The 13,711-nt window shown below is 44.1% G+C and overlaps 1 protein-coding gene across 6 annotated transcripts in view; it reads left to right on the top strand.

Moving 5' to 3' along the window:
• LOC121576318 (ribosome-binding protein 1) overlaps positions 1-13,711 on the top strand; it is a 38,874-nt gene that overhangs the window by 9,589 nt on the left and 15,574 nt on the right. For all 6 annotated transcript variants that reach the window (XR_006002469.2, XM_041889414.2, XM_041889405.2 and 3 more), the window contains exons 2-8: positions 4,056-4,184; positions 4,428-4,526; positions 4,688-5,303; positions 9,063-9,220; positions 9,974-10,096; positions 12,377-12,529; positions 12,688-12,806. Coding sequence is in view for 5 of the 6 variants with exons in the window: in XM_041889414.2 (XP_041745348.2) it covers positions 4,083-4,184; positions 4,428-4,526; positions 4,688-5,303; positions 9,063-9,220; positions 9,974-10,096; positions 12,377-12,529; positions 12,688-12,806 (1,370 nt within the window). In the remaining variant the exon portion in view is untranslated. The remainder of the gene's footprint in view (positions 1-4,055; positions 4,185-4,427; positions 4,527-4,687; positions 5,304-9,062; positions 9,221-9,973; positions 10,097-12,376; positions 12,530-12,687; positions 12,807-13,711) is intronic.

Raw genomic sequence — 13,711 nt, 5'->3', positions numbered from 1 at the left:
GCTGCCAGCAGTGGGCATGTGGGCAGGATTAAAATAAACCCAACCCACGGAAAACTATTACGGTACTCTTCATTCCATGACATACAATTTTTTCCCTATCTCGCAAATCTCCGTTTTGGACGAGACTGACTTTATGACCAAAATTATCCTATTTACACTTTGTAGTCAATTTTGACACTAGAATAAATATTTGACTCGTATCGATGCCACAGGCCATTTTCAAAAGGAGAAGTTGCTTTTTAGGGGCAGTCGCTCTTTAAACGTTAATCTAAAAATAGTTTGGCAACCCTGTTTGTAAGCTTTTTAAATGATATTAAACTCCTCTTTGTTTTCCAGTGATGAAGACATGGATGTCTCATGGTATGGTGGGATATGCAAAATTGGTTAATTTTGAGCACCTTTATCTCCTGAATGTTTTGTCATTCAGGTCCAAAAAGTCACCACTTCTTCCATGGGAAAACATGCACAGTTGAAGTCGGAAGTTTACATACACTTAGGTTGGAGTCATTAAAACTTGTTTTTCAACCACTCCACACATTTCTTGTTAACAAACTATACTTTTGGCAAGTCGGTTAGGACATCTACTTTGTGCATGACACAAGTAATTTTTCCAACAATTGTTTACAGACAGATTATTTCACTTATAATTCACTGTATCACAATTCCAGTGGGTCAGAAGTTTACATACACTAAGTTGACTGCGCCTTTAAACAGCTTGGGAAATTCCAGAAAATTATGTTATGGCTTTATAAACTTCTGATAGGCTAATTGACATCATTTGAGTCAATTGGAGGTGTACCTGTGGATGTATTTCAAGGCCTACCTTCAAACTCAGTGCCTCTTTGCTTGACATCGTGGGAAAATCAAAAGAAATCAGCGAAGACCTCAGAAAAGAAATTGTAGACCTCCACAAGTCTGGTTCATCCTTGGGAGCAATTTCCAAACGTTCATCTGTACAAACAATAGTACGCAAGTATAAACACCATGGGACCACGCAGCCGTCATACCGCTCAGGAAGGAGACGCGTTCTGTCTCCTAGAGATGAACGTACTTTGGTGCGAAAAGTGCAAATCAATACCAGAACAACAGCAAAGGACCTTGTGAAGATGCTGGAGGAAACAGGTACAAAAGTATGTATATCCATTGTAAAACAAGTCCTATATTGACATAACCTGAAAGGCCGCTCAGCAAGGAAGAAGCCACTGTTCCAAAACCGCCATAAAAAAGCCAGACTACGGTTTGCAACTGCACTTAGGGACAAATATCTTACTTTTCGGAGAAATGTCCTCTGGTCTGATGAAACAAAAATAGAACTGTTTGGCCATAATGACTATCGTTATGTTTGGAGGAAAAAGGGGGTGGCTTGCAAGCCGAAGAACACCATCCCAACTGTGAAGCACGGGGGTGGCAGCATCATGCTGTGGAGGTGCTTTGCTGCAGGAGGGACTGGTACACTTCACAAAATAGATGGCGTCATGAGGAAGGAAAATGATGTGGATATATTGAAGCAACATCTCAAGACATAAGTCAGGAAGTTAAAGCTTGGTCGCAAATGGGTCTTCCAAATGGACAATGACCCCAAGCATACTTCCAAAGGTGTGGCAAAATGGCTTACGGACAACAAAGTCAAGGTATTGGGGTGGCCATCACAAAGCCCTGACCTCAATCCTATAGAAAATGTGTGGGCAGAACTGAAAAGCGTGTGCGAGCAAGGAGTCCTACAAACCTGACTCATGTACACCAGCTCTGTCAGGAGGAATGGGCCAAAATTCACCCAACTTATTGTGGGAAGTTTGTGGAAGGCTACCTGAAACATTTGACCCAAGTTAAACAATTTAAAGGCAATGCTACCAAATACTAATTGAGTGTATGTAAACTTCTGACCCACTGGGAATGTGATGAAAGAAATACAAGCTGAAATAAGTCATTCTCTCTCCTATTATTCTGACATTTCACATTCTTAAAATAAAGTGCTGATCCTAACTGACCTAAGACAGGGAATTTTTACTAGGATTAAATATCAGGAATAGTGAAACTGAGTTTTAAATGTATTTGGTATTCTACAATGCTGTCAAAAAGTCATTTGAATTTCAAATGGATTTACCCTTTATTAAACTTGTTGTAGTTTATAACACAACTTGCCATTGCAATTGAAAGAAAATGCGAGGTGTAGGCATTCCTATGTATGGAATCCCAGATACTGTGCCAGAGGTGCAAACTTGGTACTTTGAACTTGAGAGCAAAGGTCGTCTAAGATCTAGATGAGAGAGCTGAAGGAAGACAACTTGGAGTTACACCAACAGCCCTTTAATTAGGAGTGGCCTAACTGTATCCATTTCCCTGTGTGTGGAACTCCCTTGCCTTGCTCAGTAATCGGAGTTGATTACTACTGGGTCGTTCTTCGAAGTGAGTCCCTTTTGCATCACTTTGATATTTTAAGTAGAAATTGTGCGCCAATATTGGATTTTAAAAGCCTGTAATATGAACTGAAGTGCCCTTTTGATATACAGGGATTTTCCTGCTATTGAACTACTTGGGTGTGCCGCCTAAGCATTCTTTCTGGGTCGCCTAAGTCCAAACAGTATTACAAAAAAATACAAATTTGGGATGGAAAAACACTTTCAGTGTAAAATTAAATGACTAAAACCAGATATAAAGTATGTAGGAAAGATAATGGACCTAATATATTTTAAAATAATATAATCTTTGAGAACTAACAATCACCAAAATAAAAGCTAGACAGTCGGGGAGAATTGAAAATTCCAAAAACAATGAATTTAGCAGTATTGATATTATTATGTTTGAGTAAAACAACACAGCATTAGCCATGGTAAATGCATAAAATTGCAGGAAATTAGCTTTAAAACTGCAACATTTTCTCTCAGCGCCATTGAAAATTTTGTAGAATTGCAGGAAATTGGCTTAAATGCAAAAATGTGTCTACACCGCCAAAGTAAGGGTCTCCAAAATTGTATTTAAAAATCAGCCGCATCGACGGGCCGATAATTTCTGATTTATTATTTATTTATAGGGCTGTCAAATGATTAAAATAATGAATTGAGTTTAATGGATTTTGTGGTCTTTTAGCTAGGTTGGTAGAGCATGGCATTTGTAACGCCAGGGTAGTGGGTTCAATTCCCGGGACCATCCTATAAGTCGCTTTTGGATAAAAGCATCTGCTAAATGGCATTATTATTATTATTATTATTATTATTATTATTAATGGCAATTTAAGCAAAATGTTTGAATTTGCTCAAATTTGGGTCTAAAGAAAGCTTTTTCCATTTTAAAAAGCATTGTATTGAGATACAGGCATACTATGCTTTGATTGTAAGGGACGGAAACACTCAATTATCTACATCAGAATGTTTTAATGCATTTTCACCATAAACAACACAAAAGTCACTAACATACAGCTAGCTATTAATGCTCCCAATGTTTAAGTAGGCCTACTCCCTCTTATCAATGTTCTTGTAGTTATTTATATATTTAAATATATTACATTTACATTTTAGTCATTTAGCAGACGCTCTTATCCAGAGTAGGGTTAAGTGCCTTGCTTAAGGGCACATCGACTGATTTTTCACCTTGTCGGCTCGGGGATTAGAACCAGCAACCTTTCGGTTACTGGCACAACGCTCTTACCCACTGAGCTACATGCCGCCCCTATATATATATATCTTACACACACATTAACACACGCAAGCAGACACACATTCACACACAGCCACAAGTACTGTTAAAGCTTAAGACATTCAAAATGCGTGCAACTATAGGAAAAAATAACTGTCTCTATGGATACAAAGGAACAAAGAGCTTTTAAACTTGTCCAACAATGTTATAAAAACACTGAAACCATATGTACTGTTCAGATAATTTTACACGCATTCACACTCTCCCGCCCTCTCTCTTTCACTGGGCGAGTTTGTTTTGCATGGCCCAGTGCTCTGGGTGGGCGAAGTTTGCACCTTTTTTAGGCCATTCCATTGGTCCTTTTAAATAAAGATGAAATACAATTCTAATAATTTCAGTTTTTCTTTCTCCCCAACCAACAGGACAGCGAACCCGTCATAGTGGTCATCATGGATCTGTATGACCCTCAGACGCTAGGCATCATGGTATTTGGAGGCTTCATGGTCATCTCAGCGCTCGGCATCGTCCTGGTCTCCACCTTCTCCATGAAGGTAGCCTAACTGTTGTTGTTAATATAATAATCTTAATATATACCATTTTAGCAGATGCTTTTATCCAAAGCGACTCAGTCATGCATGCATACTTTTCTTATGGGGTGGCCCCAGCAGGAATCGAACCCACAACGCTGGCATTGCAAGCACCATGCTCTACCAACTGAGACACACAGTTGTTGTCGTCGTGTTGATCATGTCTTACGTTAACTGTTATATGTTGTCTCATTCTTCTCCATGAAGGAGACCTCGTATGAGGAGGCTCTGGCCCAGCAGCGTAGAGAGCTGGGCAAGATGGCTCCTCCTGGCCAACTGACCAAGAAGGACAAGAAGAAGGACAAGGTAAAACGAGACAAAACACACCGCTACCCAAAATTCCTTTTTGTGGAGTTACTCTAGCTGTGTGTGTGTGTTTTTGTAGTGTACATACTGTAGCACATTGTGATTTGTCATATAATGTAAAAGTGTGTTCTAAATCAAATGTATTATTCTAATCATCTAAGGCGTCTGAGAAGAAGAACCGTGGTAAGAAGAAGGAAGACAAGCCCAATGGGAAGCTGCCAGAATCGGAACCAGAGGAGGACCAAGTGGCCGAGCCTGAGCCGGAACCAACCCCAGCCCCAGAAAGAGTCGCTGCTCCTGCTCCTGCCCCTGCCCCTGAACCAACCCCTGCCCCTGCTCCAGCTCCCACCGCTGTAGAGGCCCCACCTGCCCCTGCACCGAAGAAGAAGAAGGAGAAGAAGGTGGCTAAGGTAGAGCCAGCCCAGGCACCCACCACCCTGGCTGCCTCAGCCCCTACCCCCATGGCCCCCTCCAAGCCTGCCCCAGTCCTGGAGGCTGTCACCAAGGAGGTCCCTGTGATGGCAGTGCCCCCAGTGGGCTCCCAGCAGACTGCAGCCAAGGCTCAGGAGGCCAAGGCTCAGGAGGCCAAGGCTCAGGAGGCCAAGGCTCAGGAGGCCAAGGCTCAGGAGGCCAAGGCTCAGGAGGCCAAGGCTCAGGAGGCCAAGGCTCAGGAGGCCAAGGCTCAGGAGGCCAAGGCTCAGCAGACCAAGGCTCAGCAGACCAAGGCTCAGGACCCTTCTAAGAAGAAGGCATCAATGAAGAAAAAGGCTGAGCCTGGTAAGGAAGCTTTGTCTAATTTTGATGTATTTCAATCATTTTACATCATATTTATTATTTCACATAGATAGAGAGCAACACAACTGTTGATAAAATATAGTTAGTTTTTCGGTAGTTTGTCATTTTTTTCCAGAAGTGGGGTTACACGTACAGGTATAACATTCAAAGTCATATTCATATATTCAGTTATCATATTTGCATTTGATATTTTCTTGTACCTGTTGGCTGTCACTCTAAATAAAAAGTACAAATAAGGAACGGAGCAATGCATACAAAGATAAAGACCAGTATCAACTGTTTTTAAATGTTTTGTTTGCAAGGAAAATAACCAAAAAAGGCTTCCCATTTCCACCCAGCCTTATCCTCTCTCCCCAGCCTTATCCTCTCTCCCCAGCCTTATCCTCTCTCCCCACCCGGAAACCTGCTCCCTAGCAGTGCTGTCTGCCAGAAGTCATCTTCTCTGATTCATTCAGAGACTCTAGGGGCTATCATCATTAAGCAAACTAATGGTTGGGGAGCATTGAATATTTACATTAATGCTCTATGAAATGAATTGTCTTTGTCCCAAAAACATTTTACTGCAGGGCACTCCTACCTCATATGTAGGAATGTGCCTACCTGATTTAGGAGACTCAGTAAAGATTTGGAAATTGAGGCCAAGTTCATTTATAAAACGTTTCTTGGGTGTTAGATAAATTCTGTGATCAAAGTTGAAATGAATAAGTTGATGGTCCAGATTACGGGATGCCAAGGTAATATTTTTCTATATTCTGGTCCAGTTAAAGAATGATTCAGTTACATTTAGATCTGTGGGCCATACTTTTTTAATGGCTAGCTCGGAGTATGAGCTTTCCAATAGTTGTTTATATGTTACAGAGATAAGTCCTTTCGGGAGACCAGATAATCTGTTTACAAATTCCATCATTGGACGGGTCGACAGCTGGTTTTCCCATGGAACTCCATAGGCCAGCATAGTTGAACAATGTGTGAGATAAAGAAAAAATAATAATGCTTCTTTCAGATCTTGGAATGTCTTCAAATCATTACTATCCATGATATCGGCAAGGGTACGGATACCGCATTTGGACCATTTTGGCAATGTGAAAGGCCGTCCTCCTGATCGCAAGGAATTATTGATAAATATTGGAGTCTGGGCATGCCATTTAGTGTCCTAGTTGCATAGTTTTTTTCATTTTGCAGCAAATAGAAATAGTTTGAGCAATAATCGGGACAAAGCATAGTTTGTTTAAGAGATGTCAATGAACACACCTTCTTCCAGTTCCATTTCTAACTAGTAGGCTATTTGATTTAGAGAGAAATGTTTCTTAATTTTTTGGAATGGATTGGAAATTGAATATTATTTATTTACTCTAAGTTTAGTGTTTCTTATCTAAGATTATAAACTGGGTAGTTTGGCTCCTGGATGCTGATTGACTGAAAGCTGTGGTATATTTAAGCAATAAGGCCCGAGGGGGTGTGGTATATGGCCAATATATCGAGGCTAAAGGCTGTTCTTACGCACAACGCAATGCGGAGTGCCTGGACACAGCCTTTAGCTGTGGTATATTGGCCATATACCACAAACCCCCGAGGTGCCTTATTGCTATTATAAAATGGTTACCAACGTAATTAGAAGAGTAAAAATACATGTTTTGTCATACCCGTGGTATACGGTCTGATGATGCCACGGCTGTCAGCCAATCAGCATTCAGGGCTCGAACCAACCAGTTTATATCAGACATTATAAACTGTGTGGTTTGAGCCCTGAATGCTGATTGGCTGAAAGCCGTGGTATAGTGGCCATATGCCACACCCCTCGGGCCTTATTGCTTAAATATACTGCGGGTATGATGCAAAACTACTTGTTTACTGTTCTAACTATGTAGGTAACCAGTTTATAGTAGCAATAAGGCACCTCAGGGTTTTGTGATATATGGCCAATATACCACACCTCCTCGGGGCTTATTGCTTAATTATATAATAGGCCGGACTATATAATGTAGCCTATCTGCAGAGAGACGTGTGCTCCTATACTGCAGAGCAAAGCTGAGTTGTTTTCTCCGTGGTGGACTGATTTAGAATGAGGAATTAGTGTGCTCAGCTGAAAAGTTTGTAGTAACACAAGTGTTTGGGTGCCGGGTTCAAATGGCATACACTGGAAGAAAGGAAAAACCCGCACTCACTGAAATATTATTTTAAGTTTTCATGTCTTTTTTTTAGCAGCATAGGTCAGAGCAAACGGACGCGTTTCGGAGGCAGCTGACGAAGGCTGCCGTGGTGGACTCTGATCTTAGTCAGACTAACTGGGTGTGGTCTGGTCGAAAGACTACTAGCGCACACATTATGCAGGACATGTTCAAGGCCTCTGTGTGTGTTGGGTTATGTGTGTGTGCATGCCACCAAACAGAGTAGGTCTTCAAAGAAAAGCTTCCCTCATTCTGTGTACCAGATACTACAGCTGCTACAAGGCCCTTGGGTCATAACAGGACCACAAGGACAGTAGTTTATCCTAGGGTTGTAAAATTCCAGGAACTTTCAATAAATTCCCTGGTTTTCCCGAAATCCCGGAAGGCCTAATTATATAAGCCTAAGCCCAAATGCTCACATAGTAAATACTATATATTTTTGATTGATCATTTGACTGATTTGTTATATTTGGGAGTCTGGAAATGATAAACTTGTTCTGTCTGTACATGTCATGATGCCATCCTTCCTTATATGGGTCGTGTTGAGTGACTGACAGACAGACCAACACAGGAAGGGAGGTAACTGCTAGCTAGGCTGTTAAAAACATCTCTTTCCGTTTTAATGAATGGAAATGGTAGTCTAGGCAGGAAATACTTTAGCCATAACACAAGCACTACTGTAGCACGCTTACTACTGCGATGACAACCTGTCTGAGGCTGGTGTGTGTGTGTGTGTTATCAATTCTCGGAGTCTGTTGTTGGTTGCAGTGGCGCCCTCCTGCTCAGTGTGCGTGTGCACATGTGCGTGTGTGCACATCACTGGACCTGTTGTGCTCTATGACAAAGCCTCTCAGTAACCCAGACAATAGGGGGTTCTCTGGTGCCACGGGGGCTGTGTCTGCCTGGTACCACTCTGCCCTCTCAGCCAGGGGTTCAGCTGCCCAGTTCTCACCCACTCTGCCCTGAGCCATGATAATTTACTCAGTCTTATGATGACAGACATATTAAGCATATTTGACATATTTAGCCTTCATTTATTGCCTTTTACCCCTCCAACATCCCACCAAGACAACTGAGTTCTGCCAAATATCAGTCAAACCTAATAGAATAGAATGCCCAAGGTTGCCCACAGTGCCCAGTCTGTGGGGGAAGTTCCCTCCCCTGTTACTGACCCGGCCCTAGCCTGGTGGCAGTGTGAGAACCCACAATCTTACGATGGCAGACAAACTGTATCAGACAGTAGGAATATTCCACATGGCCTTTTACCCCGTAACTTCCCAAGTTCTGCCAACATTGTATTCCTGTGCACAGTAACTGCCCTTTTGGTGAGTGCTGTTCTCAGTAGGGAATTATGTTTTATTAATAGCTATGTTTTCCTCTCCTTACCTGTAGCAGCTGACTCTCTGGATGCTTGTAATAATATCTCTCTCTCTCTCTCTCTTTCTCTCGCTCTCTCTGTCTGTCTCACTCTCTCTCTCTCTCTTTCTCTCTCTCTCTCTTTCTCTCGCTCTGTCTGTCTGTCTGTCTCTCTGTCTGTCTGTCTCTCTGTCTCTCTGTCTCTGTCTCTGTTTAGCCATAGCAGTGGACTCTGGTCTGGATGCACCCCTGTACCTGCCCTACAGGGCCCTGGTCTCTACCGTTAGCAGTATGGTGTTCAGTGAGGGAGAGGCCCAGCGCCTCATACAGATCCTCTCTGACAAGGCTGGCATCAGACAAGACACCTGGCACATGGTGCGACCCGTGGCGGGGGTTGGGAGATACTGTTGGGGGGGGAGGGGTGACACATGTCAGTCTGGGGGTGGAGGGGGATGATATGACCCAGAATGGGATGGGAGAAATCACTCTGAGGGGGGTTTGGGAGGACATCATGCATGACATCATGGTACGACCCGGGATGGGGGATACCATTGTGGGGTTGAAGGGGGTTGACACATGTAAGGTTTGAGGTGGAGGGTAGGAAATCCGGCAGGGCATATAGTACAATCTGGTCAGGACTGGATGGGAGATGTCATTCGAGGGGGTTGGAGTGGGGGGGCGGCGTGGTATGGGACGGGAGAAACCACTGGGAGGGGTGGTGACACTGACACACGTCAAGCATGAGGAGGATGGGTCATTGGTCAGACACTCACACACACACTACAGATGTTGATATTGATTGTGACTAACTTCCTGTGTGTGTGCGTGCGCTACTCAGGCTACTCAGAAGGGCGACCCAGTGGCTAACTTCCTGTGTGTGTGCGTGCGCTACTCAGGCTACTCAGAAGGGCGACCCAGTGGCTAACTTCCTGTGTGTGTGCGTGCGCTACTCAGGCTACTCAGAAGGGCGACCCAGTGGCTAACTTCCTGTGTGTGTGCGTGCGCTACTCAGGCTACTCAGAAGGGCGACCCAGTGGCTAACTTCCTGTGTGTGTGCGTGCGCTACTCAGGCTACTCAGAAGGGCGACCCAGTGGCTAACTTCCTGTGTGTGTGCGTGCGCTACTCAGGCTACTCAGAAGGGCGACCCAGTGGCTGTGATGAAGAAACAGTTAGAGGAGAATCAGAAACAGCTGGCAACTCAGCAAGAGGACGCCACCGCAGCCAAGAACAGACTGAGGGAACTCACCAAGGTAACACACACATATATACACACTGAGACACACAAACACACACACACACACACACACAGTCTTGCGCAGCTAACCAGTCCCCAAAATCCTATTTTCCCTAACCCGTACTCTTACCCTAACCCCTAACACTAATTCTAACCTTAACCCTAAACCCCCAAGAAATACAGTGGTGGGAAAAAAGTATTTAGTCAGCCACCAATTGTGCAAGTTCTCCCACTTAAAAAGATGAGAGAGGCCTGTAATTTTCATCATAGGTACACGTCAACTATGACAGACAAATTGAGGGAAAAAAATCCAGAAAATCACATTGTAGGATTTTTAATGAATTTATTTGCAAATTATGGTGGAAAATAAGTATTTGGTCACCTCCAAACAAGCAAGATTTCTGGCTCTCACAGACCTGTAACTTCCTCTTTAAGAGGCTCCTCTGTCCTCCACTCGTTACCTGTATTAATGGCACCTGTTTGAACTTGTTATCAGTATAAAAGACACCTGTCCACAACCTCAAACAGTCACACTCCAAACTCCACTATGGCCAAGACCAAAGAGCTGTCAAAGGACACCAGAAACAAAATTGTAGACCTGCACCAGGCTGGGAAGACTGAATCTGCAATAGGTAAGCAGCTTGGTTTGAAGAAATCAACTGTGGGAGCAATTATTAGGAAATGGAAGACATACAAGACCACTGATAATCTCCCTCGATCTGGGGCTCCACGCAAGATCTCACCCCGTGGGGTCAAAATGATCACAAGAATGGGAGCAAAATCCCAGAACCACACGGGGGGACCTAGTGAATGACCTGCAGAGAGCTGGGACCAAAGTAACAAAGCCTACCATCAGTAACACACTACGCCGCCAGGGACTCAAATCCTGCAGTGCGAGACGTGTCCCCCCTGCTTAAGCCAGTACATGTCCAGGCCCGTCTGAAGTTTGCTAGAGTGCATTTGGATGATCCAGAAGAGGATTGGGAGAATGTCATATGGTCAGATGAAACCAAAATAGAACTTTTTGGTCAAAACTCAACTCGTCGTGTTTGGAGGACAAAGAATGCTGAGTTGCATCCAAAGAACACCATACCTACTGTGAAGCATGGGGGTGGAAACATCATGCTTTGGGGCTGTTTTTCTGCAAAGGGACTAGGACGACTGATCCGTGTAAAGGAAAGAATGAATGGGGCCATGTATCGTGAGATTTTGAGTGAAAACCTCCTTCCATCAGCAAGGGCATTGAAGATGAAACGTGGCTGGGTCTTTCAGCATGACAATGATCCCAAACACACCGCCCGGGCAACGAAGGAGTGGCTTCGTAAGAAGCATTTCAAGGTCCTGGAGTGGCCTAGCCAGTCTCCAGATCTCAACCCCATAGAAAATCTTTGGAGGGGAGTTGAAAGTCCGTGTTGCCCAGCGACAGCCCCAAAACATCACTGCTCTAGAGGAGATCTGCATGGAGGAATGGGCCAAAATACCAGCAACAGTGTGTGAAAACCTTGTGAAGACTTACAGAAAACGTTTGACCTGTGTCATTGCCAACAAAGGGTATATAACAAAGTATTGAGAAACTTTTGTTATTGACCAAATACTTATTTTCCACCATAATTTGCAAATAAATTCATTAAAAATCCTACAATGTGATTTTCTGGATAGTTTTTTCTCATTTTGTCTGTCATAGTTGACGTGTACCTATGATGAAAATTACAGGCCTCTCTCATCTTTTTAAGTGGGAGAACTTGCACAATTGGTGGCTGACTAAATACTTTTTTTCCCCACTGTAGCATTTGACCTTGTGGGGACCAACAAAATGTCCCCAGTTGGTCAAATTCTTTCTTGGTTAACACGTCCACTAAGACACACACACACACACACACACACACCACACACACACTGAGACCCACACACACACACCACACACACACTGAGACCCACACACACACACCACACACACACAATGAGCAGGAGGGCGCCACTGCAGCCAAGAACAGACTCGGAGAACTCACCAGGGTAAAACACACATTTACATACATTGAGAATATCTCTGAAAATACGACTTATTTAACCACATAACTAGAACTCCCCCCCCCACCCCCAATTGAAAAATTGTTTACCACTGGTGTCTGTATGTAGGAGCCAGGGTTGGGGTAAATTCGAATTGAAGTCAGTCAATTCAGGAAGTGATTTTTGAATTAGAAAATTGTGAATTTCACATGAAATATTTTAATCATTGAATTACTTCCTGAATTGACCCCAGCCTTTCTGACAGTCTGTATCTCTCCTCCTTCTGTAGGAGCTGTCTTCTGAGAAGTCCAAGGTGGCCAGTGTAGAAACCAGGCTGAGTTCCCAGCTCTCGTCCAGGGAGCAGGAGATGATCGCTCTGCAGGCTCGTATGCAGGCCTCCTACCAGGACCACGTAGCCCAGACACAGAAACTCAACGCCAAGGTACTATATGTAGAATAGAATGCAGGTCTGTCTCTGTCTGTCAGCTTCTGTGTCTTTCTCTCATTTGAATTGAGTGTACTTTATTGGATTTAAATTAGTAATGTAAAGATTTCCAAAGCATTCAAAAACTTTAAGTCAAAGTCCCTCCCTACTCTCAGGTCCTCAGTCTTCAGGAGCAGTTGGAGTCAGGTCCCACCGCCCAGCTGGCTTGTCTGCAGCAAGAGAACTCCATCCTCAGAGATGCCTTGAACCAGGCCACCAGCCAGGCAGAAAGCAAGTAGGTGTCTGTTCCTACCCTAACCCCTAACCTTGAACCAGGCCACCAGCCAGGCAGAAAGCAAGTAGGTGTCTGTTCCTACCCTAACCCCTAACCTTGAACCAGGCCACCAGCCAGGCAGAAAGCAAGTAGGTGTCTGTTCCTACCCTAACCCCTAACCTTGAACCAGGTCACCAGTCAGGCAGAGAGCAAGTAGGTGTCTGTTCCTATCCTAACCCCTAACCTTGAACCAGGCCACCAGCCAGGCAGAGAGCAAGTAGGTAGCTCCCTCTGTCCCCGGCCCCTGTCCCAAAACATTTTAGTATTTGCCACTACGAAGAATATGTTTGAGAGAGGGACAGAATCAGGTGTTTTGAGAGTGCAGATGTAAATGCGTATGGAACACAGTATGTTAGGATTACTAGGTCTAGGATTAGTGTGTCTGACAGAGAGACTGTCTACTGTGAAGCCTGCTCTGAGGTACACTACAAAGTATGTGGACACCCCTTCAATTTAGTGGATTCTGCTATTTCAGCCACACCCGTTGCTGACGGGTGTATAAAATCGAGCACACAGTCATGCAATCTCCATAGACAAACATTGGCAGTAGAATGGCCTTACTGAAGAGCTCAGTGACTTTCAACGGGGCACTGTCATAGGATGCCACCATTCCAACAAGTCAGTTCGTCAAATTTCTGTCCTGCTAGAGCTGCCCCAGTCAACTGTAAGTGCTGTTATTGTGAAGTGGAAATGTCTAGGAGCAACAACGGCTCAGCCGTGAAGTGGTAGGCCACAAGCTCACAGAACGGGACCGCCGAGTGCTGAAGCGCGTAGCACGTAAAAATCGTCTGTCCTCGGTTGCAACACTCACTACCAAGTTCCAAACTGCCTCTGGAAGCAATGTCAGCACAAGAACTGTTCATCGG

Source organism: Coregonus clupeaformis, chromosome 1 (assembly GCF_020615455.1).
Source record: "Coregonus clupeaformis isolate EN_2021a chromosome 1, ASM2061545v1, whole genome shotgun sequence".
In the NCBI taxonomy this organism is placed as follows: Eukaryota; Metazoa; Chordata; class Actinopteri; order Salmoniformes; family Salmonidae; genus Coregonus; species Coregonus clupeaformis.
Note: the sequence above shows the minus strand (reverse complement) of the source record. Positions and strands in the feature narration are given on the sequence as shown.